The sequence below is a fragment of the Tamandua tetradactyla genome, chromosome 15, assembly GCF_023851605.1.
Source record: "Tamandua tetradactyla isolate mTamTet1 chromosome 15, mTamTet1.pri, whole genome shotgun sequence".
Taxonomy (NCBI): Eukaryota; Metazoa; Chordata; class Mammalia; order Pilosa; family Myrmecophagidae; genus Tamandua; species Tamandua tetradactyla.
Window position 1 is genome coordinate 72,742,683 of NC_135341.1, and position 27,256 is coordinate 72,769,938.

At 35.4% G+C, this 27,256-nt stretch overlaps 1 protein-coding gene across 15 annotated transcripts in view; it reads left to right on the forward strand.

The window, feature by feature from the left end:
• The window catches only part of ANKRD28 (ankyrin repeat domain 28), a 263,653-nt gene that overhangs the window by 95,496 nt on the left and 140,901 nt on the right, over positions 1-27,256 (forward strand). For all 15 annotated transcript variants that reach the window (XM_077130054.1, XM_077130056.1, XM_077130060.1 and 12 more), the window contains one exon: positions 27,177-27,255. In XM_077130054.1, coding sequence (XP_076986169.1) covers positions 27,181-27,255 — 75 coding nt within the window. In that variant the 5' untranslated portion in view covers positions 27,177-27,180. Of the gene's footprint in view, positions 1-27,176; position 27,256 lie in introns of those variants that run through there.

The window sequence follows — 27,256 nt, forward strand, 5'->3', positions numbered from 1 at the left end:
GTTTTTTGATAATCAGTATATCTTCTTTGGTGAAATGTCTTTTCAAATCTTTTTGCCAAATTTTTTTTTTCATATGCTGTCTGGTGGGGGTCACATTTCATTCTTTTTCCATGTGGGTATCCCATTATTGCAGTACCATTTGTTGAATTTTTGTTTGTCTTTTTTTTTCTAATTGTGAAATATAACATATACCAAAAAGCAATACTTTTCCAAGTACATTTTAACAAGTATAGAACAGATTTTAAAGTTTGGTATAGATGATAATTTGGTGAGTTTTCATTTTATCTTCTAGCTGCTCCAAGACACTGGAGACCAACAGAAATATCAGTACAATGACATCACATTTTGTTTATCCATTCATTAGTTGGCAGACACTTGGGTTGCTTCCATCTTTTAGCAATTGTGAATAATGCCTCTATGAACATTGGGGTGCAATTGTCTGATTGATTCCCTGCTTTGCATTCTTTTGAGTATATACCTGGAATTGGGATTGCCAGGTGTTCTAGTTTGCTAGCTGCTGGAATGCAATATACCAGAAATGGAATGGAATGGCTTTTATAAAGGGGGAATTTAATGAGTTGCTAGTTTACAGTTCTAAGGCCAAGAAAATGTCCCAGTTAAAACAAGTCTATAGAAATCTCCAATCTAAGGCATCCAGGGAAAGATACCTTGGTTCAAGAAGGCCGATGAAGTTCAGAGTTTCTCTCTCAAGTGAGAAGGCACATGGCAAACACAGTCAAGGCTTTTCTCTCAGCTGGAAGGGCACATGGCGAACATGGCATCATCTGCTAGCTTTCTCTCCAGGCTTCCGGTTTCATGAAGCTCCCTGGGAGGCGTTTTCCTGCTTCACCTCCAAAGATGGCTTGCTGTGAACTCTCTGCTTCGTGGTGCTGCAGCATTCTTTGCTCTCTCCGAACTTCTTTCATTCTTCAAAGTGTTTCCTCTTTTATAGGACTCCTGAAACTTCTCAAGACCCACCCAAATGGGTGGAGACATGTCATCACTTAATCCAGTTTAACAACCACTCTTGACTAAATCACATCATCCAGGGAGATAATCTGATTACAGTTTCAAACATACAGTATTGAATAGGGATTATTCTACCTTTATGAAATGGGATTTTGATTAAAACATGACTTTTCTGGGGGCATACATCCTTTCAGAGCAGCACACCAGGTTTTATAGAAAATTGATACTTTCTAAGGACTGCCAAAGTATCTTTCACAGTGGCTGTACCATTTTCCATTCCCACCAGAAATGAATGAGTGTTCCTATTTTTCCACATCCTTTCCAACACTTTTTTTTTTTTTCCTAATTTTTGTTGTTTTTAGCAGAAGCCATTCTAAGGGATTTGGGGTGGTGTCTTGTGGCTTTGATTTGTATTTCCCTAATGATTAATGTTGTTTTGATGGTAGGAATATTTCCTCCTTATTTTGTTATGCATATGTTTGCATTTGTACATGAAGCAAATATCTTGTTTTCTTCTTATGACATAAGTTGTATTGTTCATGTTATAAGTTATAGGATATCAATTTTAAGAGTGAATGTTACCTGAGGACTTGCACCCTGTTCTTGAGAGATTTAGTGTGTTTCCAGTTGTACACAGAACAGCTGATACTGTTAGGTGAAACATGTCTGTTATTACATTCTATTTAGAGATTAAGTATGGTGTAAGGTGATATGTATAGCTGCCAAGTTGGCAAGGGGTGGAGTGTAATAGTTAGGTTCAGGTTTCAACTTGGCCAGATGATGGTGTTCAGTTGTCTGGTCAGGCAAGCACTACCCTAACCATTGCTGCAAGGATGTTTCATGGCTGGTTTATTAAATCATCAGTCAGTTGATTGCATCTGTGGCTGATCAGTTGAAAAATTTTAAGCGAGAAAGGTGGAATTTTTTGTTCACTCTTTAGCCAGCCAGCCTCTCCTGTGGAGTTTGTCAAGGACCTGCATTGGAGTAGCCAGCCTTATGGCCTGCATATTTGGTCTTTTGAATCCCCACAGTTTAATGAGTCACCTTTATAAATCTCGTATTTACAGATATCTCCTGTTGGTTCTCTTTCTCTAGATAACCCCGATTAATACGGTTGTTGATCATCTTTTCCTGTTCTTTTTGACCATCTGTATATCTTCTTTAAAAAATGTCTAGTCAAGTCTTTTGCCCATTTTTAAATTCGGTTGTTTGTCTTTTTGTTGTTGAGTTAAAGGATTTTTTTAAATGTATTTTGCATATTAAACCCTGATTATATATAGGGTTTCCAAATATTTTCTTCCATTGTGTTGATGATTGTTTTGCTTTCATGATAAAATGCTTTAAGGCACGAAAGTTCTTCTATTTTGATGAGATCCCATTTACTTGTTTTTTATTTTATTTCTTGTGCTTTTGTGTTTGAAACCTAAGAAGCCATTACCTCATACAAGTACCTGGAGATGCTTCCCTATGTTTCATACCAGTAGTTTTTAGTTCTTGATCTTACATTTTGGTTATTGATCCATTTTGAGTTGATTTATTTATTTGGTATGAGGTAAGAGTTCACCTTCATTCTTTTGCTAATGGAAATCCAGTTTTCCCAGCATCATTTGTTGAAGAGACTATTCTTTGCCCATTGAGTGGTCTTTGTCCCACTGTCATATTAATTGACCATAAATAAGGAGGGTTGTTTTCTGAGTTCTCAGTTCAATTCCATTGTTCTAGACATCTGTCTGTGTACCAGGAACATGCTGTTTTGACTAATGTGGCTTTGTAATAAGCTTTAATATTAGGAAATTTGATGCGTCCAGCTTTGGTCTTCTTTTTCCAGATAGCATTGGCTATTTGGACCCTCTTACCCTTCCATCTAAATTTCATGACAGGCTTTTGCATTTCTGCAAAAAACAAAAAAGGCTGATGGAATTTTGATTGGAATTATGTCGAATCTGTAAATCCCTTTGGATAAACTTGACATCTTAATAAATATTGAGTCTTCCAGTCCATAAACACAGAATATCATTTCCATTTATTTGGGTCTTCTTTGATTTTATTTTAGCAAGGTTTTGTGGGTTTTATATACATGTCCTTTATGTTCTTGGCTAGATTTATTTCTAGACATTTGATTCTTTTACTTACTATTTTAATGCAATTTTTTCCATGATTTCTTCCAGTTATTCATTGCTAGTGTATAGAAACATTGCTGAGTTTTGCGTATTTATCTTGTACCCCGCCACTTTGCTGAATTCATTTGTTAGCCCTGGTAACTTTGTTGTGTGTTTTTCAGGATTTTCTGTATATATAGTATCATGTCATCTGTATACAGTTAAAGTTTTACTTCTTCCTTTCCAATTTGGATGCTGTTTTTCTTTTTCTTGCCTAACTGCTCTAGCTAGAACTTCTAGCACAATATTGAATAACAATGGTTACAGTGGGCATCCATGTCTTATTCCTGATCTTATATGGAAAGCTCTCAGTCATTCACTCTTAAGTGTGATACTGCTATGGGTTTTTCATATGTACCCTTTATCATGTTGAGGAAGTTTCCTCCCATTGCTTGTTTTCTAATTGTTTTAATCAAGAAGGATGCTGGATTTTGTCAAATGCTTTTTTGTATCAGTTGAGACCATCATCTAGTTCTTCTTCATTCTGATATGTGGTGTGTTACATTAATTGATTTTCTTAAGTTGAACTGTCCTTGCATAACTGGGATAAATCCTACTGGATAATGGTACAAAATCATTATCATATTTTTAATGTTTACAGCCCTTTATTATTTTACAGTGCCTTCACACACAATATCTTATTTAACTCTCACAGCAACTCTCTGAGGTAGGTTTTTTTTTTCATGGGTAGGCTCTGGGAAAGAATAGAAATGGTGAGATACACTTAGGAATAATGTTAGAACGTTAATGGTATAACCCATAACACTAGGGCTATGGGTTAAAAAAGGAAGGATTAGACAGTGTGAAACAAAGGATTGTGAATCCCTTGTTTTTCCTTTTCCTTTTTCTCAGTCTGTCTGGTTTCCTATACTCATCCTTTTCTTTACCTATACAAAATATCTCCAGTTTTACTGAAATATTCAGAATCTATACTAGTTACATAAAGCATAAAATGCAGAGAGCTTTGTAGAATAAAAAAATTACCAACATATTTTTTCATAATCAAAATGCTTTTGCTTGAAATTACTAGGTAATTTTAAGGAAAAAAGTTTTAGTTTAGTTCAAATTCTTGAATAAACTTTCCAAATTTCACTTTTATCTCATTTAAACACTTGAAAAGAATGTTATAATCTGAAGCATTAGAAGACAGGAAGGTAAACTAAAAAATCAAAATCAATTAACTTGTTTTAACATTCCAATGAATTGAAGAATCTTGACCTCCTCTGAATATTTATAGAGCACTGTACTTCCCCTAATCTAGCTCTGCTCATGGAAGTAATTGCCTGTTTACTTGACTGTGTTTCTCATGGAAACATCTCCATAAGACCAGAGATGATATTACATGTTATTAGTTGTTGTATGTCCAGCTTCAAGAAATAAACAATGAACTTATGCTGATTGAATGATAGATCTTCTAGATAAGGGTACATAATTCTTAAAGGTGCCATTTTATTCAGTTTGCTAGTATTTTATTGAGGATTTTTGCATCAATATTCATAAGAGATAATTGGCCTTTAAATTTTCTGTTCTTGTGGTGTTTTTATCTGGCTTTGGTATGATGTAGACCTTGTAGAATGAATTAGAGAATTTCCCCTCCTCTTTTGTTTTTTGGAATAGTTTGAGCAGGATTTGGTGTTAATTCTTTTTGGAATATTTGGTAAAATTCCCGTGAGGCCATCTAGTTCTGGACTTTTTTTTGTTGGAGGTTTTCAATGACTGCTTCAATTTCCTTTCCTTACTATAATTGGTTTGTTGAGAGCTTCTGTTTTTTTTTCTTGAATCTTTGTGTTTATAGGAATTTGTTCATTTCATCTAGGTTATATAACTGGTTGTACAGTTGTTCTTGCTATACTTTTATAGTCCTTTTTATTTCTGTGGGTCAGAAGTAATGTCCCCTTTTCATTTCTGATTTTAGTTTTGTCCTTTCTCTTTTTTACTTTGTCAATCTAGCCAAACTTTTGTCAGTTTTGTTGGTTTTCTTAAAAAAACAACTTTTGGTTTTATTGATTCTCTCTATTGTTTTTCATTCTCTTTGTAATTTATCTGCACTAATCGTTATTTCCTTCCTTCTGATCACTCTGGGTTTAATTTGCTGTTCTTTTATCTAGTTCTTCTAGTTTTGAGATAGGTCTCTGATTTGAAGTCTTTCTTCTTTTTTAATATAAGCATTTAGAGCTTATATTTAATGTACTCTGAACACTCCCTTTGCTGCATCCCATAAGTTTTGGTGTGTTGTGTGTTATTTGCTTGAAGATATTTCCTAATTTTCCTTGTGATTTCTTCTTTCACCCATTGGGTATATGAGTATGTTGCCTAATTTCTACTTATTTGTGTTTTCCATTTCTCCCTCTGTTATTGATTTCCAACTTCATTCCATTGTGGTCAGAAAGTATACATTATTTCATTTCACAATTTGTGAATTTATTGAGATTTGTTTTGTGATCTAAGAAATGGTCTGTCTTGGAGAACGATCCATGTACACATGAGAAGAATGTGTATTCTTTTATTTTGGGGTTCATTTATGTCTGTTAGATTTAGTTGGTTTAGAGTATCATTCAATTCTTCTATTTCCTCTTTGGACTTCTGTCTAAATGTTCTATCCATTATTGGAAATGTTCTATTTAAGTTTCCTACTGTTAATGTAGAACCACTAATTTCTCCATTCAAATCTGGCAGTATTGGCTTCATATATTCTTGGCCTCTGCTTTTTTGGCTCCTGTATAGTTGTTCTTATCTTCTTGTATTGACCCCATTTTTAAAAGTGTTTAATGACCATCTTTTTCCTTCATAACTATTACTCACTTAAAGTCTATCTGATTTTAGTATAGTTGTCACAGCTTTCTTTTGGTTACTCCTTGCATGGTATGTATTTTTTTATCCATTTGCTTTCAACCTACTTATGTCTTTGAATTTAAGGTGATACTCTAGTAGATAGTGTATACTTGGGTCTTGCTTTTTCATCCATTCTGCCATTCTTTGCCTAGAGAATTTAACCAATTTACATTTAGTATCACTACTGATAAAACAGAACTTTTTTCCCACCATTTTGCTATTTATATTTACTGTTTGTAAGTCTTATACCTTTTTTGTCCTTCAGTCCTTTTTTATACTTGCTACAGATTCTATCTTCATACATTGTGTGTCCAAAATTATAGGTTAATCTTTACTTTTTCAGTATTTACATTTTAGCCACTGTAGGAAATAAGTGGAGTTGCATAGGAAACAATATACTGCAATAATACCGGTATTTATCATTGTTCAAATGGTTACCTTTACTGCCCATCTTTATTTCTTTATCCCACTTTCAGCCACGTCTAATGTTTCCTTTTTTTTCAGTCTGAAGATTCCCTTCAGCATTACTTGTAGGGCAGGTATTTTAGTTTGCTAAAGCTGCCAGAATGCAATATACCAGAAATGGATCAGCTTTTGTAAAGAGAATTTATTAATTTAGAAGTTTATAAGTCTAAGGCCGTAAAAATGTCTAAGGCGCTCAGAGAAAGATACCTGGACTATGAAGAAAAGGCTGGTTGGTGTCTGGGTTTCCTCTGTCACGTGAAAAGGCCCATAGCTGGCATTTGCTGGTCCATTCGTAGCTTCTCTGGGTTCTGGCTTGCTTTGTATCTCATGGGAAGACAGATGGCAATGTCTGCTGAGCTCCTCTCTAGGCTTCTGGTTTTAGATGGCTCTCAAAAATCCTGTGGGTCTTTCTGGTGTTTTCCTCCATATGTCTGCATCTCAGCTTTCTCCTTGGCTATACAAGCATCTGTCAGCACTTCAAATTACTCCAGATGTCTGCGTCTGTGTCAGCTCTGAACTGTCTCTCTCTGTAAGTTCTTTTAAGGACTCCAGTAAATGAATTATTATCCACCCTGAATGGGCAGAGTCATATCTCCATCTAATGAAAAGGTCACACCCATTGTGGGGTGGGGTACATCTCTATGAAAGTAATCTAATCTAAAGTTCCATATTAAACAATAAGTCTGCTCTCACAAGATTGGATTAGGAAAAAAAAAAACCCTGGCTTTTCTGGGGTATATAACAGTTTCAAACCAGCACAGCATGTCTAGTGATGATGAACTCCCTCAGCTTTTGTTTCTCTGAGAAGGTCTTAATTTCTCCCTGATTTTTGAAAGAAAGTTCTGCTGAATCGAAAATTCTTGGCTGGCAGTTGCTTTCCTTCAATACTAAGTATTTGAACCCACTGCCTACTTGCCTTCCTGGTTTCCAATTTCTGTCAGTGCTCTGTCCAGTTTGGACTCCCTTGTACATAACATTTTGCTTTTCTCTTGTAGCTTTAGGAACTCTTTCCTTGTCCTTTGCATTCCATATTTTGATCATTATGTGGTGGGCCTTATTTCTCATGAAATTTTCCTCTTTGGTTTTCACTGAGCTTCTTGGATATTTGCTAAGTTTAGGAAGTTTTCTGTCATTATTTCTTAATATTCCTTCTGCCCTTTTCTCTTTATTTCTTCTGGAATTGCCATCATTTGTATATTGGTACATTTGATTTTTGTCCCAGAAATCTCTTAGACTTTTTGATTTTTAGAATTCTTTTCTCTTTCTGTTCGTCAGCCTGACTCATTGTTTTGATTTTGAGTTCACTGATTCTTCCTTCTGCCAGCTCCAACCTGTTCTTGAAACTTTCCTGGGCATTTTTTATTTCATGAAAGAGTGGTCTTCAACTCAAGTAGATCTGTTTAGTGCCTTTTTAAAATTTCTGTCTCTTTACATGAAATCTCATTGTTCATTCATTGCTTTCCTGATAGCCTTTAGTTTTTTCTTTGTATTTTCCTTCATCTCCTTGCACATTTTTTTTTTTTTTTTTTAAAGGAAAGACAGAGAGAAGGAAGGAAGGATAGAAGGAAGGAAGGGAGGAAGAAAGGGAAACATTTTCTTGTTTTATTGTATTTTGTTTCTCCGTTTTTGTTACATGGGCTGGGGCCGGGAATCGAACCGAGGTCCTCCGGCATAGCAGGCAAGCACTTTGCCCGCTGAGCCACCGCGGCCCGCCCTCCTTGCACATTTTTAAGATCACTTTTTAAAAAGGCTTTGTTTGATGTTTCCACATTCTCATCTTCTTCATTGGCATTTTCTGGATTTTTATCCTCTTCCATTGGATGGGCAGTCATTTCCTTTTTCTTTGTCTTATAATCTTTTATTGTACACTGCATTTTAATATTTTAAAAAGTTAACTTTGGGATTTTCCCCTGTGATGTCTATTTCTTCAGGTTGTAACCAACTAGTGATTTAACAGAGGTTTTCTTGAATGTCGGCCCTCCTACCAGGAAGATTTGCCCTAGGTGAATGAAAAGTACAGGGGTCCCTCCTGTCTTTTCTGTGACTTGTTCTGGGTTTGTGCTTAGTCATGGCTTAGGAGTTCTCCCTTTTTTTTTTTGAGCTTAGTAAATGTAAGGTTTTATTTTTCTCCTCCCTAAATAATGAAATACAAGTAGTCTGGTAATAAAATGTCTCATAATCCATACCTTTCCCTCAAATCTTTTGACTTTGCTATAGTTTCTCTTGATGGTTTTTCCAAGACAAGTTAAGTATGACAATAGATTTTCTCCTTTATTAGTAACATGACAAAATAATAATTTTTATTTGCTTTCTACTAAAAGAACGCTACTTAATTTTATCTCCATCATTATTTTTTCTCATCATTTATCCTTTTTTTCTCATCATTTATCCTTCTTCATGTAGGACTCCCAAAATGAGCATATATATGTATGCTGAAACACTTTCTGTATCTTAACTACTTTCCTTTTCATATAATGCTCTTTTCTATGCTCTTCTCCCTTATGAGAAGTGTTCTGTGTCCTAAGAAATTATTTTTTTATTAATTAAAAAAAATTAACTAACAACATTTAGAAATCATTCCATTCTACATATGCAATCAGTAATTCTTAATATCATCACTGTGTTAGTTAGATTCAGTTGTCAACTTGGCCAGGTGAGCATACCTAATCTTGTTGCTGCGGACATAAGCCAATGAACGGTACGTGAACCTCATCTGTTGCCAATTACATCTGCAGTCGGCTAGGAGGCGTGTCTGCTGCAATGAGTGATGTTTTGACTTAATTGGCTGGTGCTTAAATGAGAGATCCCAACGTAGCACAGCCTAGCAGCTCTGCATTCCTCATCTCAGCACCAGCAGCTCAGCCCAGGCCTTTGGAGATGCAGAAAGAAGTTACCCCGGGGAAAGTTGTTGGAACCCAGGGGCCTGGAGAGAAGACCAGCAGAGTAAGAAAGAACCTCAGTGGAAAGTAAGCTGCCTTTCCTCTGAAGAACCAACAAAATAAATCCCCTTTTATTAAAAGCCAATCTGTCTCTGGTGTGTTGCATTCCGGCAGCTAGCAAACTAGAACAATCACATAGATGTATGATCATCATTTTTTTGAATCTTTTTTTTTTTTTTATTCTAACATGAGCAGGCACTGGGAATCGAACCCAGGTCCTCAGGCATGGCGGGCAAGCATTCTTGCCTGCTGAGCCACCATGGCCTGCCCAGGAGTTCTCCTTTTTATAGAAGATTCAAGGTCCCTTCCATTCCCAGTAGACAGACCTTCCCCCTCTCTTTGTTGTTCCTCTGCAGTATTTAAACAGGTAAGCCTATGTCCCAGGTCATCCCACTTGGCTGTTTCTTAACTCTGCTTTCCTTGTCTCAAGCTGCTTTGGCCTGAAGGGCAAATTCTGTGAGGGAATGGAATACATACCTGGAAAGGAGTTTTCCAAGTCAGTCTTTCCCAGCCTGTACAAGGCCAGGGATCCACAAAGGAAGCACTGGCTAGCTGCCTTCCTATGGCCGTGGAGAGGGGTAGTGGGTGGGGCCAGAGTCCAAAAAGCTGCATTTTCTTGACATTTGCAGCAGTTATAAACGTTCAACTGTCCTCTGCACCCTGAGGAATGGTACTACCTTGGAGTCTTATGCATTGCCTTTTCCATGGTGGAATGGAGCATTGGCCACTGTCGGATTCAGACCCCAATGATTCAAAGTTGCTATTCAAAAGCTATGATCAACAATCAGCCCATGCCCACCCACCCCTAGATCTTGGGGAATAGTTTTCAGGATTAATAATGACCTTTTCTGACACCAGGAAGCTATTCCATGGGCCAGACCTCACTGTAGCCTGCCACAGTAAGCATTACTTAGAGAGGGCAATTTACTGTTCTTTGCCATGATTTACCAGCCTCTTCCTTGGATGCTATATAGTGTTCTCCTGGACCTCTGGAGTTTCAGAATATTTGATTGAGAGAGCTCCTGTCTGTTTAATAGTTGTACAGGTGGAGAGACTGATTTCTGGAGTTCATACTCTGCCATCTTCCCACAATCCTCTCTGACAGCTTAGCAATATTGAGTCTCCCAATCAATGAATATGATCTCCCTCTCCACTTATTTATGTCTTCCTTGATTTCTTTCATGAGTGTTTTATAATTTTCAGCATGAAATCTTGTAAATTTTGTTAGGTTTTTATACATACTTTTCCTTTTCTTTCCATCTTTCTATCTCTTCTGTTATAAATAGTACTCTCATTTAAATTTTGATTTGCAGTTTGTTGCTATTATATAGAAATACGAATTGATTTTTTATATTGACTTTGTATTCAGCAACTTTCTAAATTCCTTTTTTAGTTATAGTCGCTTTTTTGTAGATTCCTTGAGATTTTCTACATAAAAGTGTCATCTGTTAATAAAGACAATTTTTATCTTCAGCCCCATATTTGTATACTTTTTATTTCCTTTCTTTCACTATTGCACTGATTAGAAATTCCAGTATGAGATTGAATAGGCATGGTGAGAGTGGCTATCCTTGTTCCCAGTCTTACAAAGAAAGCATTAAATAAGGTGTTAGCCTTATTTATCCATCATGATTGGATGAGTTTTGTTAAATGCAAAGATCACGGGTTTTGTTTTTGTTTTTGTTTTTGTTTTTCCATTAATTTGGTCTGTTACTATATTGGATTACATTTTATTTTAATTCATTGTTTAAAGAATAAACCCTGCTTGCTTGTAATGTACAAATCAAGGAATTTTCATATGCTGCTGGATTCAGTTTGCTAATGTTGAAGATATTTATGTCTATGTTTATAGTGATATTGGTCTGTAGTTTTCTTGTAATATCTTTATCCTTAGTATTGGGGTAATAATACTGGCCTCATAAAGGAGTAGTGTGCCCTCCTCTTTATTTTCTAGAAGGGGTTGTGTAGAATTGGCATTATTTCTTCCTTAAATATTTGGTAGAATTTGCCAGTGTAACTGTCTAGTCTTAGTGTTTTCTTTGTTAGAAAGTTTTTACCTATGAGTTAAATTTCTTTAGTAGTTAAGGGACTATTCTATTCTGTCTATGTATTTTCTTTTCCTGAGTAAATTTTTCTTTCATTTATGGATTTGGTTTATTTTTATCCTGATAACTTTCTGTAACTGATTTCTAATAGTTCCAGTTATGATCTGAAAACATCATTTGTATGATTTCCATTTTAATGTGTTAAGATATGTTTTATGGCCTAGAATATTGTCTAACTTGGTGAATGTTTAAAGTGCATTTGAAAAATATTCTTTTTTTGTTAGCTAGTATGTTTTATAAATATCTTTTAGGTCCAGTTGATTGATAGTGTTGTTCAGGTCATTTCTATTCTTGCTAATTTTCTGTGTACTTATTTGTGCTATTGGATTGAAGTCTGTCTATAAAATTGCATATTGTTTATTTCTCCCTTCATTTCTATTAGCTTTTTCTTCCATATAATTTGAAGCTCTGTTATTAGGACCATACACATTTAGGATTGTCATGTATTTTTGAAGAACTGACCGTTGTACCACTAGGTAATGTCCTTTTTTCAGCCCTGCTAATTTTCCTTCTTTTGAATCCTATTCTGTGATATTACTAGACCTACTTTTGCTTGTTTGCATGTATTTGAATGATATATCTTTTTACTTTTAATGCATCTGTATCATTATGTTTAAAGTGGGTTTCTTATAGATAGTATATTGTTGGGTCTTGTTTTTAATATCCATAAGATAATCTGTTTTGTTGGTTTGTCTAGACTTTTTATGTTTAATGTATTTTTGAAGTGGCTGCATTTAGGTCTGTCATTTTATTATTTTTATTTTTTCAGGCTTTTGTTCTTTTCCCATTTCTTCCCTTTTTATTATTTGGATATATTTATTATTCCTTTTAAGTTATCTATTGGCATTTTGACCATATCTCTTTTTATTATTTTACTAGTATTGAGTCTAGGGATTACAATATACATACGTGTCTTTTCACAGTCTTATTTTATCACTTCAGTATAATAAAACAAGAGCCTCTACTCAACCTCCTTTTATGTTATAGTTGCCATATTTTATATGTTGTACGTAAGAATCCATTCCCAGTGTTGTTGTGGGAGAGGTGCCAAGATGGCGGATTAGTGAGATGTGGAAGTTAGTTTGTCCTCCAGAGCAGCTACTAAATAACCAGGAACAGTACAGAACGACTGCTGGGGCCATGTCAGTGACCAGACACACAGCATACCCCAGTCTGGACCAGCTGGATCGGCTGTGAGCCCCCAAGAACTGTGAGTTCCCCAAGCTGTGGCAGCTGGTGCTCCTCACACACAGACTGCGTCACAGAGGGGAAAGAAAAGAGACTTTACCACAGCAGGGACTGAACACAACTAAGCTTCAAGTGTGGAATTAATTCACAAATTCTGACTACTAAAAGTAGGCCCCCAGCTCAGGTGAACCTGGTCAAAGCGGAGGTTGCTGATTTTTACGCCATCACTGAGGGGGCGGCACTGACGGAAAAAGGAAAAAAAAGAAACAGAGGTTTTTGTGGCTGTGTTTCTACAAAGGCTTGACTGCCTTTGGATGCAGTGGCAGGGCTTCTTAGGCTGCAGCTGCCCCAGGCATAGGCAGAAACAAGCTTGTTTGAGAGCTTATTTGGAGCCTGTGCCTTCCCCAGGGGAGGGGTGAGGCCCAACTCAGGTGAAATCCCTCCCTCAAGGAATTCAGACCCCAGCCAAATTTCCAAATGGCTTGGAAATTTGAAGCCATTAAAGCCAGCCTACAACCTCTGCTCTGTCTCCACCACACCCCCAGCAGGGAAAGTCTGCCAAAGTTAAAGGTACTGCAAAGTTAATGGACCTGCAGGCAGACAAGCGCCACATACTGGGCAGGATAAGAAAAACAGAGCCCAGAGACTTCACAGGAAAGTCTTTCAACCTGCTGGGTCTCACCCTCAGGGAAAATTGATACAGGTGACTCTTTCCTCCTGACAGGAGACCAGTTTGGTCTGGGAAAATCTAGCTGGGGTGTATAATACCTAAGTAGACCCTCCTGAGAATGGAGGGAAAAGGGCACCGTACCAGTAAGGTAAGAAACAAGAAGTGAAAAATTCTGCTCTGTTAGACAAAACCTAAGCTAGTAGTCCAGAATAAGCTGAACTGAATGTCAAAGAACAGACAACAAATTCATCCAGCAAGGAAATCCTAGGTAAAACAAGTGAAAACAATCTCCAGAATAAACTAATTAAGGTAATTAAATGCCTGAACTCTGCAAAAAATAACAAATCACACTAGGAAAATGGAAGATATGGCCCAGTCAAAGGAACACACCAACAATTCAAATGAGATACAGGAGTTGAAACAATTAGTTTGAAATGTTCAAACAGACTTGGAAAACCTCATCAAAAATCAAATCAATGAATTGAGGGAGGATTTAAAGAAGGCAAGGAATGGACAAAAAGAAGAAATTGAAAGTCTGAAAAAAGAAATCACAGAACTTATGGGAATGAAAGGTACAGTAGAAGAGATGGAAAAACAATGGAAACCTACAATGTTAGATTTCAAGAGGCAGAAGATAAGATTAGTGAACTGTAGGATGGAACATCTGAAATCCGACAAGTGAAAGAAAATATAGGGAAAAGAATGGAAAAATATAAGCAGGGACTCAGGGAGCTGAATAACAACATGAAGTACGCAAATATATATGTTGTGGGTGTCCCAGAAGAAGAAGAGAAGGGAAAAGGAGGAGAAAAACTAATGGAGGAAATTATCACTGAAAATTTCCCAACTCGTATGAAACACTTAAAATTACAAAATCCAAAAAGTGCAGCGTACCCCAAAGAGAATAGATCCAAATAGACATACTCCAAGACACTTACTAATCAGAATGTCATGAGGCCGAAGAGAAGGAGAGAATCTTGAAAGCAGCAAGAGAAAAGCAGTCCATCACATACAAGGGAAGCCCAGTAAGGCTATGCATAGATTTCTCAGCAGAAACCATGGAGGCAAGAAGACAGTGGGATGATATATTTAAATTACTAAAAGAGAAAAACTGCCAACCAAGAATTCTATATCCAACAAAATTGTCCTTCAAAAATGAGGGCGAAATTAAAATATTTTCAGACAAAAAATCACTGAGAGAATTTGTGAACAAGAGACCGGCTCTGCAAGAAATACTAAAGGAAGCACTAGAGGCAGATACGAAAAGACAAAAGAGAGAGGTGTGGAGAAGAGTGTAGAAAGGAAGATTGTCAGTAAAGGTAAAAAGATGAAAAATTAGATATGATATATAAAATCCAAAAGGCAAAATGGTAGAAGAAAGTACTACGTGTACAGTAATAACACTAAATGTTAATGGATTAAACTCCCCAATCAAAAGGCATAGACTGGCAGAATAGATTAAAAAACAGTACCCATCTATATGCTGTCTATACGAAACACATCTTAGATCCAAGAATAAACATAGGTTGAAAGTGAAAGGTTGGGAAAAGATATTTCATGCAAATAACAATCAGAAAAGAGCAGGAGTAGCTATACTAATATCCAACAAATTAGAGTTCAAATGTAAAACAGTTGAAAGAGACAAAGAAGGACACTATGTATTAATAAAAGGAACAATTCAACAAGAAGTATTAACAGTCATAAATATTTATGCACCAAGCCAGGATTCTCCAGAATGCATGAGGCAAACACTGAAAACACTGAAAAGAGAAATTGACACATCTACCATAATAGCTGGCGACTTCAATTCCACACTGTTATCAATGGACAGGACATCTAGACAGAGGATCAATAAAGAAATAGAGAATTTGAATAATAAGATAAATGAGCTGGACTTAACAGACATTTATAGAACATTACATCCCACAACAGCAGGATACACCTTTTTCTCAAGTGCTCATGGAGCATTCTCAAGGATAGACCATATCCTGGGTCACAAAGCAAGTCTCAATAAATTTAAAAAGATTGAAATCATGCAAAACACTTTCTCAAATCATAAAGGAATGAAGTTGGAAATCAACAAAGGGCTGAGTGCCAGAAAATCCACAAATATCTGGAGGCTCTTCAGCACACTCTTGAACAACCAGTGGGTCAAGGAAGAAATTACAAGAGAAATCAGTAAATATCTCAAGGCAAATGAAAATGAAAACACAATGCATTAAAACTTATGGGATGCAGCAAAGGCAGTGCTAAGAGGGAAATTTATTGCCCTAACTGCCTATATCAAAAAAGAAGAAAGGGCAAAAATTGAGGAATTAACTGTCCACTTGGAAGAAATAGAGAAAGAACAGCAAACTAACCCCAAAGCTAGCAAAAGGAAAGAAATAATGAAGATTAGAGCAGAAGTAAATGAAATTGAGAACATGAAAACAATTGAGAAAATCAACAAAACCAGAAGTTGGTTCTTTGAGAAAATGAACATGAACAACCAACATTGACTTCAAGAAGAAATAGAATCCATTCCCAGATAATGTTCAAGTGTTTTCAACAGTCATACATGTTTCAAAATTTTTTAAATTAGTCAGTTCTATATACCCAGATATTTTAATTGTGTTTCCTTCCTTCCTTCCTTCCTAAAGATCTGTGTTTCCTGTATCATTTCCATGTAGTTTGAAGAAATTCGTTTAGCATTTATTTTAGATCAAGCGTTTTGACAATGAGTTCTGTTTGTTTTTCTTCATTTGATAATCAGCCCTTGGTAACTTATAATCTACTCTTTGTCTCTGTGAAATTTGCTTATTTATTTTTTGTGTCTGGCTTATTTAAGTCAACATGATGTCTTCACATTTTATCCATGTTGTAGCACTCAGCATTACTTCCTTTTTATGTCTGGATACTATTCCATTGTGTGTTTGTGTGTGTATACACTTTTTGTTTATGTATTCATCTGTGGATGGGCATTTTGTTGCTTCCTCCTTTTGGTTTTCATAACTAATACTGCTATAAAAATTGTTTGATAGATATCCACTTGGGTCCCTGTTTTCAGTTCTTGTGGATATATACTAAGATGTGAGATTGTCACATTATCTAGTAACTCCATGTTTAGCTTTCTGAGGAACTGACAAACTGTTTGCCATAGTGACTGCACCATTCTACATTCTCACCAACAATGTACAAGGGTTCTTTTCCTCCCCACCTCACCAACTTGCTGTTTTCTATGTGGGTTTTTTTGTGTGTATGCATCTTTTAATGTGTCTTTTGGCCAGTTGGATTTTTTTTTTGCAAAAATGTCTGTTCATGTCCTTTGCTCATTTTTAAATTCAGTTATCTGTTTTTTGGTTGATGAATTGTAGGTGTTTTTTAAAAATTCTGATTTAAGTCCTTTATCCTGCTATATGGTTCCCAGTTATTTTCTCCTATTCTATAGGTTGTCTTTTCACTGTCTTGAAAGTGTCTTTTGATATACAGAAGTCTTTATTAATTTTGATGAACTCCATGTTATCTGTTTTCTTTGATTTTTTAAAAAAATTTTAAGCCATTTTTAATCAGTATTTTTCTGTACTTTTAAAGAAAATATACAAAAGGATACAAGTAATTAGCTGCTTTAAAAATGTGATTAGTATGTTGAAATAAGAGAACAACTTATTTCCCTCTTCCCTGCTTCTGTCACCCTCTCTCGAATTTCTTCCTAATACATAGTTATTGCAGTGTTCTTTTACAGAAATTTTTGAGGAGTCACCTAAAATCTCCTGGCCTACTGTTATTTAGTGTCAAAACTAAACATGCTCAAATTGCTTTAGGTTTTGAATCACTATCCTACTATTTGACTTTAATCTGTCTTTTTATGAGTCAGCAAATACGTATTGAGCAGCTATTGTAGTTCTGCCTCTGAATCCCTTATAGACTAGATTGCACTTGTTGTGAAAAAAAGCATCCCTTGCTTTTTAGGGTCATTATTGGAGATGAAGCTTTTTTAAAAATATTTTTTAAAGTTTGCGAATTAGATCATTTTATAGTATTTAAAATATAGCTGATTACCTGTTAGATGATCATTGGTGAATTGTCTGGTGTGTAAGCATTTGGGGGAATAGGGGAGGAGTTCTATGTGAGTGTCTAGACAGGCAGCCACAGATTGGGTTTTAGCAGAAAATTAGGATTCCAGGAGGTACAATCTGGTATGTATCCTTGAATCAGCATGAGTCCTTACAAAAAGTGTAGTATTGCTCTGTAAGCATATGATTTTGATTTTATACACTTAGTATTGTGTTCTGGGCTTGTTCTGTTTTTCTTTTTTTTTCTTTTTCCAACTCACAGCACTAACGTTTTTAAAGTGTTTACTGTTGGTATGAGCCTCTTGCTAAACATTGTCAGAAGCTTAGAAGTTTAGACCCAGTCAGTGTCTCAGGTACCTAAATATATACAATCCTGGATCTCTGCTCTAGATAGTGTAGGTTATCTGAAGGGGTGAAAGGAAAGATAGCTTATTTCCTTTTCCCTTCTGTGTGAATATGGAAAAAGAATTTAGAGATAGATAGTTTATAGGCTGATCATGGTTCTCTTCCATGTATGAAGCTAGATTTCATCTTTCTTAAGTGTGAGACAGCACAGCCACCCCCTCAGATTGCCGAGTAATTTACTTGCTGCAGTTTTGTTGCTTTCAAGATTACCAACTTGCATGTGGTTAAGCCTCACTTATTGTTTACATTTAATTAGTTGGTTGTCAGTACAGTGTTTTAGTTAAGAGCTTGAGCTATGGAAGCAGTTTCCTCATCTTTAAACTAGAAATAATGCATACTAAACTATGTGATAATTTTGAAAAGTAAGATATGTCAGGTGCTTTTGCAGTGCCTACTATAAAAAAGATCTGTAAGATTGTCCTTTTTTGTTTTGGAGAAATGCTCCCCATTGCTGTGGGAACCACTATGTTACTACAGTATGTCTTCTTTCCCTACTCTCAGTTGATCAGTATACAAATGGGTATCTAACCTAAATTGAGCCAATCCAGATACTCTTTTAGGTTATTAGAATACAGAGTCCTGAACATTTTCAAGTACTTAAGATTGGTTGTGCTTGTGGCCCAGTCACATGTACCTTTCCTTTCCTAAATTTGATTGTTTAGTGCTTAATTCCAGGAGATATGCCATTGTCCTTCCAAGTAAATTCACTCTGCCTAAATTAGTTAAAATTGGATTTGTCACTTGCACCCAGGAATTCTGTCTTATGTGTAAATGTTCAATAAATAGTAGTTTTTAAGGATGATAATAGATAGACTGTATTTATTCACCTTAATTGAAACAGTTTTGATGTTATTTTACTTTGCTAAATGGTAGTGATTTTTCATATTGTTGTCTAAAATCTTAATATTCTACAGAGGTTTTCAAAGTATCCTTGGGGAAGAATTCATAGCCGGCATCATGGAACTGGTTTTTAATTACATTTATCTATTAGTTGTCTGTGGGAGGCAGTTATAGAATGTGTTTTATGCTAAGGACCCCAAAGTAAATACAAAAGTCTTTCTCAACCTATAACACATTAGAATATCATTAATTCATTCCAGGATTTCTCCACTAACATTGTAATTCGTTTAGGCCTCACTAGTGCATATGAGGATGTAACCAAGCTAGGTCCTATGAGGGTATGAAATTAGTTTGCTTTCTTTAGATCCTCAATACCTAGTTATGACACCATAACATAACCCAAAAGAAAAAGCCAAATGGAGAGGAGCAACAAAGAGAGTAACCATTAGATGTAAATGGAGAAAATAGAGAAGAGGAAAATAAAATTACCAAGAAAGTTATGCCAACATTGAGAAGAAAAAGGGAAGTCAAATCACAGAATGTTTTGAGGAAGAGTGATTAGTTTTAAGCACACCATGGTAAACAGGTAATGGAGAATTATAAGTAGAGGCAATATAATAAATTAACAACATGTACCCTTGAGCCCAATTGCCTGTCCTGGAATCTTTATTCTGGATCAGGATTACCTTGACTTACCTTGACTTACTTTCTTAAAAACCTTTCTCACTTTTTATAAGACTGTCTCAATTTTCTCATCTATAAAACAAGGGTATACGTTCTCCTACTTGAACCTGTGAGGTGAAGTGTTTAGAGCAGTCTTGGCATAAAGCAAGCGTAGATAAATGCTAGTTGTGATTACTAGTATTATTATTCTTTCTAAGCACTTGTAACTAATACACATGAACACTTTCAGGATCTGGGCAAAGGCTGACTTATAGAATAGTCATTGTTATGAAGGTTGTGGTTGAATCCATAAAGCAGATGAATTCTCTTGTGCCAGTTTTAAGTATTTCTCCTTGTACAAATCCACTGCCTCACTTGGTCATTCCTAACTTTACTTCCCTATTTTCTGCTCTACGTATTTCCTCTTATTTTAACTTGATCCTGAAATCTGCTTTAAGTTAAAACTTCCATAGAAAATGTTGAGAATGTTACAAATACAGGCTTAGTCCAGATTTGATTTAAAGCTTAAAACTTCTCTTCAGGTTTAATCTTTTTATTTGCCTGTGCTTGGGATCCACCATAGAGTCTGTTCTTTCCTCATAGCCTTACTGGATCTTCCCTGGTTGTCTAAGCTTGCCTCGTATTTTGCAGACTGCATTTGGAGTTCATCGTAACGCAACGTATAAACTAAAGCATAACTCAGGGTGTTTCTGACCACTTCTTAAACTTTGATAGGCACATTAGAAATTGTAGAAATAGTACTGAGAGGCCCCGTTTCCATCATCCAGCACTAGTAGCATATTATCAAAACCAGGAAATTGAAATTGGTATACTAAAGTCCTTAGTGTATTTGTAATTTTTGTATCAGTCATTTGAGGAATAGTTCAAGGTATGTCTTTGTGTGTACTTCTGTGAAATGTCATCACATATATAGATTTATAAAACTAGCACCTCATTCAGGTTACAAAACTGTTCTGCCACCACAAAAAACTCCCTTGAGTTCTTATGTAGCTCTTCTGTCATATACCAGAGACATGACAATTTGGCCTAAGCCCAAATTGGTTAGTCTCAATTAACTGGTCTCAATTAACCCTTCTAATATGTTTTATTGCTCTTCGTTCAGGATAATTGCTTATAAAAGCCAGAGCCATTTTTGTTTGCTTTTATTTGAAGGAGGGGCATTGGAAGAGGAGAAAGACTTAAAATCACCTTTTTTGTAGTCCTAATCATCTTTTCAAAACATTTACGTAGAAATTGTAAAAAATGTGTCTCCTTCAAAGTATGAGATTAAAAATACCGTGTTATCAAATGAGTTCCAGAACTTTTCTGAGTATTGTGTGTGTGTGTATTTAATAACTCTAGTTGGAATTATTTTGGAGTACCACATTGAGATGTAATTGTTTCTAAAATAAACTGGCTTACTATCTGGGAACTGGCTTTTTTGTTTGTTTGTTTGTTTTTTTACAGTATGTTTCTTTTATCATTTTTAGTATGCCTTTTTAAAAAATTTATTAATTAAAAAAATTAAGAACAAATATTAACATATAACTCCGTTCTACATATATATTCAGTAATTCTCAAAATCATCACATAGTTGCATATTCATCATTTCTTAGAACATTTGCATCAATTCAGAAAAAGAAATAAAACAATAATAGAAAAAAAAAAGATTATACATACCATACCCCTTACCCCTCACTTTCATTTATCACTCGCATTTCAAACTAAGTTTATTTTAACATTTGTTCCCCCTATTATTTATTTTTATTCCATATGTTCTACTAATTTCTTGACAAGGTAGATAAAAGGAGCATCAGACACAAGGTTTTCACAATCACACAGTCACATTGTGACAGCTGTATCATTATTCAGTCATCCTCAAGAAACATGGCTACTAGAACACAGCTCTACGTTTTCAGGCAGTTCCCTCCAGCCTCTCCATTACATCTTGAATAACAAGGTGATATCTGCTTGATGCATAAGAATAACCTCCAGGACAACCTCTCAACTCTGTTTGGAATCTCTCAGCCATTGACACTTTGTCTCATTTCACTTTTCCCCCTTTTGGTCGAGAAGGTTTTCTTAGTCCCTTGATGCTAAGTCTCAGCTCATTCTAGGGTTTTTCTCAATCCCTTGATACTGAGTCTCAGCTCATTCCAGGATTTCTGTCCCACATTGCCAGGAAGGTCCACACCCCTGGGAGTCATGTCCCATGTAGACAGGGGAAGGGTGGTGAGATTGCTTGTTTTGTTGGCTGGAGAGAGAGGCCACATCTGAGCAACAAAAGAGGCTTTCTTGGGGGTGACTCTTAGGCCTAAATTTTGAGTAGACTTGACCTATCCTTTGTGGGGTTAAGTTTCATATGAGCAAACCCCAAGACTGGGGGCTCAGCCTATAACTTTGGTTGTCCACACTGCTTGTGAGAATATGAAGAATTCAACTTGGGGAAGTTGCATTTCTCCCGTTCTCACCATTCCCCAAAGGGAAGTTTGCAAATACTTTTCCACTCACTGATCAAATCACTCTGGGATTCATCGGGGCGTCACTCAGGACAAACCAACAAAATCTCATGTCCTACCTGAGATTCCAAGTACTTATGGCGTTCAATCAAACTATCTACATAAGTTATATTAGGAAATGCACTAATCAAAATATAAATTTTTTAACAAACATTTTTTGCTTTAGTCTCACACATAAGGTGGCATTTTAAAATATTAATTACCATCTATTTTCAGCACCCTGCAATAACAACATTCCTTTGTTCTTCCTCATGCAAAAATATTTTTAAAATTTACATTTAGTCACTATTTTATACACGCTAGACATTCCTAGATTATACCATCTCAATCTTTAACCTCTATCTTTCTTTCTGATTTCGTTTATGTCCCCAGCCCTCCTCCCTCTTATCATTCTTACATGCAGCTTCATTCAGTGTTTTAACATAATTGTATTACAGTTAGGTAGTATTGTGCTGTCCATTTGAGTTTTTTTATTCAGTCCTGTTGTATAGTCTGTATCCCTTCAGCTCCAATTACCCAATATCTTACCCTATTTCTATCTCCTGATGGTCTCTGTTACCAATGAAATATTCCAAGTTTATTCACTAATGTCAGTTCATATCAGTGAGACCATACAGTATTTGTCCTTTTGTTTTTGGCTTATCTCACTCAGTATAATGTCCTTAAAGTCCATCCATGTTGTTATTCTCTGGGAACTGTTTTTTAAAAGGCATCTGGTTCTTGTGGTATGGAAAATTGGTTTTAGGATTTTAGTATTTTTATTAAAATGCTTTTCTGTTCATTGTGAAATAACTTGTTTTTAATTTTTTTTTTTTTTTTTTACTTTTGGAGCATGTACATGGTAAGAACTGCAAACAGTAGAAAAGACCATAAAAATAAAAAAATTTTTTCACACTTAAACCCTAGTCTTCCAGTTTTTCTTTTCTCTGCCTATTCTCTTCTCCTCTGTCCTCCCCTCTTCCCTTATCCCTCCTCTCCTCCCCCTCACATTTTATGCATATTCAAGCCTCAGTGTCTATAGAGCCTTCTATATGTAGTTGCTCCAAACCTACATTTTTCATTTAATACTGTGCTTTAGAGATTATTGCATTGATACAAGCTCTATTCCTTATTTTAAATTGGAAGTATAGTATTGCATTATCTGGTTGTACGACATCAGAAGTCTGCTTATCCAGTGTTCTCATAACTGGTAGTTGTGAGAGTCCAATAAAAGTCTAACTCAGGGAGTCATAAAAAGTGACACATAGCTTAAACTTTTTTATTGTGACAGTATATGTTCACGAGCCAGTTGTTTGAAATTGGGCCCAGGGCCTTTGTGTTGATAATGGATGTCCACTGACACAAGTTCCATGCCATCTTTCTTGTATAGACTGAATCCACAGTGTATTATTTGGAACTCTCATTTTGGGTTTTGTTCAAGTGATGTGAGAATTCAGAAACTTTAGAAACAATCTTAGGGCAGAATTCCGCCATATGTTTACTTTTTTATCTTAGTGTTTCGGTTGTCTTTGCTAGACCCAATTTAGTAATTCTTTTTGCTTAACTTTCCTTCATTTTCTTTCTGTAGTATTTAACCTAGTGATTGTAGAAAAAAAATCTGTTTTTATTCCTATTTTGCCATTTAAATGCTATTAATTAAGTTATGTATTATAATAACAGGTACAGTTGGTACAGACAGTTGTGGTAGGAAACATATCTTACCCTTGATAAACATACACCCAGTGGTGGGAGCAAGAGCCTCCTAGTCAAAGTACATGGTTTGCCAAACTCAGCAATCTTTATTTTACTCAGTAAACAAGGAATATTTGTTAATCATGAGTCAAATAAAAGAAGGTTGATTAAGAGCTTCTCATATGCAGTAATTTCAGGTATCAGTACCCTGTTGGTGGGCATTTAAATTGTTTCTAGTATTTTGCATCCTATGTTAAATAAATATGCTTAATTATTTTGTCTGCGCACATTAGGAATGTTTTTATCTGAAACATTACTCAAATTGGAATTAATCTGTTTAAGAAGATGATCAGTTTTTCATGTTAATAAATTTCACTTAAGCGAATATTAAATTTAAATATTTTATTGCCTGATTTTTGATATTTGACTGTAGTGATAAAATAAAAAATGATTAAACATTTTCTTTTTAGAAATTAACCAGTTTTCCTTTTTTCCCTTCAATTTCATTTGTAGAAGATTATGTTCATCTGAGTTATATATGAATGAATCATCAGTAGAATTCAAGGTTTTGAGTCATAGAATCCAAGACATCTCTTGCACAGAAATGACTCATTTGGCTTATCCTTTGCAGCTTATCCTGTGCCATTGATATGTTTTTCAATTTGAGTAGGTCTGATTATAGTTAAACATTCTAGGGAAGTTGGTGATATTAGTGAGTAACACTGAAAATCAGTAAGCAAAGCACCCTTTTTATTAAAAGGACTAAATTAGGTATTGAGCTTTAAATAAATTCTGACATTGTAGTAGTTCCATGTTAACTTTTTCCACAACTATTTGTTGAGTAGTTTCTTGCACATCATTCTGTTTGCTGGGGGAATATTTTGGAATAAAAAATCATAGTCATGGAAATCAATTTTGGTTAAAGAAACAAGAACTCTTTGCCTACTAAACAATTTAACATCAATAGCTACTATACCAGCCTCTCCTTACTGGAGTAGCTATCGTTTTTGTCAGTACAAAAACAATGTCACAAATATATTAAAAAATATATTTTATATGTATGAAAACCATTGATCATTATATGTTGTATACATTTTTATAAGGCCTTAGCTAGATTAGCTAAGCCTTTTTAAAAATTGCCTGTGGCTATTTTTTTTTTTTTTTAATATAGGTACTAGAAATTCCCTTTTTTTTTTTTTTTTTTTAACATGGGCAGGCACCAGAAATCGAACCCGGGTCCTCTGACATTGCAGGCAAGCATTCTTGCCTTCTGTGCCACCGTGACCCACCCTGTGGCTATTTTTAACCTCTCTTTTGCCTAATACTGTTTTTCCTCATTTATGTTCAATGGTCCACCTATTCTTTCTTAGAACAATTGAGAGATTTTCAAACCAGAAAATTATTACTAAATGAAGTAAAATTTTCATTTTTTTTAAATCTTTGAAGGTGTTGGTAAAAGACTTAGAAATGTGTTACCTATTTTAATAAATTTATTTCTCTTAATTATCTGGAGTTGTGTGATCCAGGCTGGTGGAGCAACTGCTCTATGATATCATTCAGGATCTTGTTTCTTTTCTTTTTTAACATTTTTTTTATTGTGAAATTTAATGTATATACAGAAAAGCAATAAATGTCAGAGTACATTTTAACAGGTAGTTATAGAACAGATTTTAAAGTTTGGTATGGATTTGGTACGATTTTTCATTTTTTCTTCTTGCTACTCCAAGACACTGGAGACCAACAGAAATATCAATATGATGATTCAGCAATCATACTCATTTGTTAAATTGTATCTTTGTTATGCTCCTCCTTCTGTTTAAATAACATATGCATAAAAGCAATAAATTTGAAAGTACATTGTAACAATTGTAGAACAGATTTCAGAGTTTGATATGGGTTACAATTTTACAATTTTAGGTTTTTGTTTCTAGCTGCTCTAAGGTACTGGAGGATTCAAGGCATTGAGTCATAGAATTCAAGATATCTCTTATACATAAATGACTTGACTTATCCTATGCAATAGATAGGTTTTTCAATTTGAGACTAAAAGAAATATCAGTGTAATGATTCAGCACTCATGCTCATTTGCTTAAATCTGGCTTTCTCTGTATAACTCCACCATCATCTTTGATCTTTCTCCCAATCTTTAGGGGTATTTGGGTTGCCCATTCTAACTTTTTCATGTTAGGAGGGGCTGTCAATAATATGAGGTAAGGGGATGGAACTAATTGATGTTCTGAGAGGGCCGGCCCATCTGCACGTAAGGACTTTGTCTGGCCCAGGGACCCATCTGGAGGTTATGGGTTTGGGAGAGTTACCTAGTACATGGAACCTTTGTAGAATTTTATATAGTGCCCTAGGTATTTTTTAGAATTGGCAGGAATAGTTTTGGTTGGGATTTGGCAAGTTGTGATATGTAGCATTGTCTAACTGAAGCATGCATAAGAGTGACCTCCAGAGTAACCTCTCAATTCTATTTGAACTCTCTCAGCCACTGATACCTTATTTGTTACACTTCTTTTCTCCCCTTTAGTCAGGATGGCATTGTTGATCCCTTGGTGCCAGGCCAGGCTCATCTCTGGAGGTTATCTCTCATGCCAGGGAGACTTTCATCCCTGGATGTCATGTCCCAGGAATCTTGTTACTTAACAGATTTCTAGGATATAGTCCCAGATAATCAAAGCTGGCTCGGTTTTACATCTACCTGTGAGAAGAGGGGAAGTATTGATTCAGCTTTAGGGGGGAGTATGTCCTTAAGTCGGTGATGACCTAAAAGTTGTGCTTACTTCCACTCACTTACCTTTGGTTCACATTAAGTAACATAACTTTAAAGGAGGCTAAATAAGAAGTGTATTATCTTGTTGGGTGGCTAAATGACCACATAAAACTGTATTCCTATGGACAAAAGAAAAAACAAAAAATGGAAAACAACCAGCAGTCTGCCAAAATCCTTTATCACAATTGGATATGAATTTCAAAATAAGTATTTCTAAATGAATAGCTTTCTGCGATACAGCCAAGTCAGCAATACTCTGTTGTAATCTTAAATGGAGTTTAAATATAAATTAAAAATCCGTGAATGTGTTTTGACCCTAAGATCTTGCTTCTCAAACTGGAGAACATTGTTGTTTTGCAGGAGGAGGTACATACAGCCATCCATTAGATGTAGCATTTCGTCCTGGAGAAAGAGTTGGAGGGATATGTATTTTGATATTAAAATAGGTATGAATATATTTTGGAGCTGAGAACAAAATTGGCAGGAACTTTAAAGAAAATACTTAGTCTGCGTGAAGGGATTTGTTGCAAATCCTCAAAGATATTTTTTGGTTTTGTTACTTAGGGAAATTCCAGTGGAAGCATTTGATAAGTAAATCTTTACGTTTGTTTTATTTAAATAGGTAGACAGTTCTAAACTGTGTGCATTGGCAAAAAAAAAGGCAACATTGTGAAGTAAAAGAAATTTGCTTGTGAATGGACATCTTTATTCAAAGAAAGCTATTTCTTTGCCATCTTAGAATTTTTCTTTTTAGATAGACTTTTTCTAGCAAGGAAATAACCCATTTTATTAATACGATTTGCAGTCCAGCCTAGAATTATGGAAGTAAAAAGTTGGTAGTTAATGTTTTTTTTCTGGGTTTAAAGTATATTGTATTAAGCTCTATTTTAAAATTTACATTCCACATTTCCTTCTTGCCACAGGACAATGAAAAGAGAACCCCACTGCATGCTGCTGCCTATCTTGGAGATGCAGAAATCATCGAACTGCTTATTTTATCTGG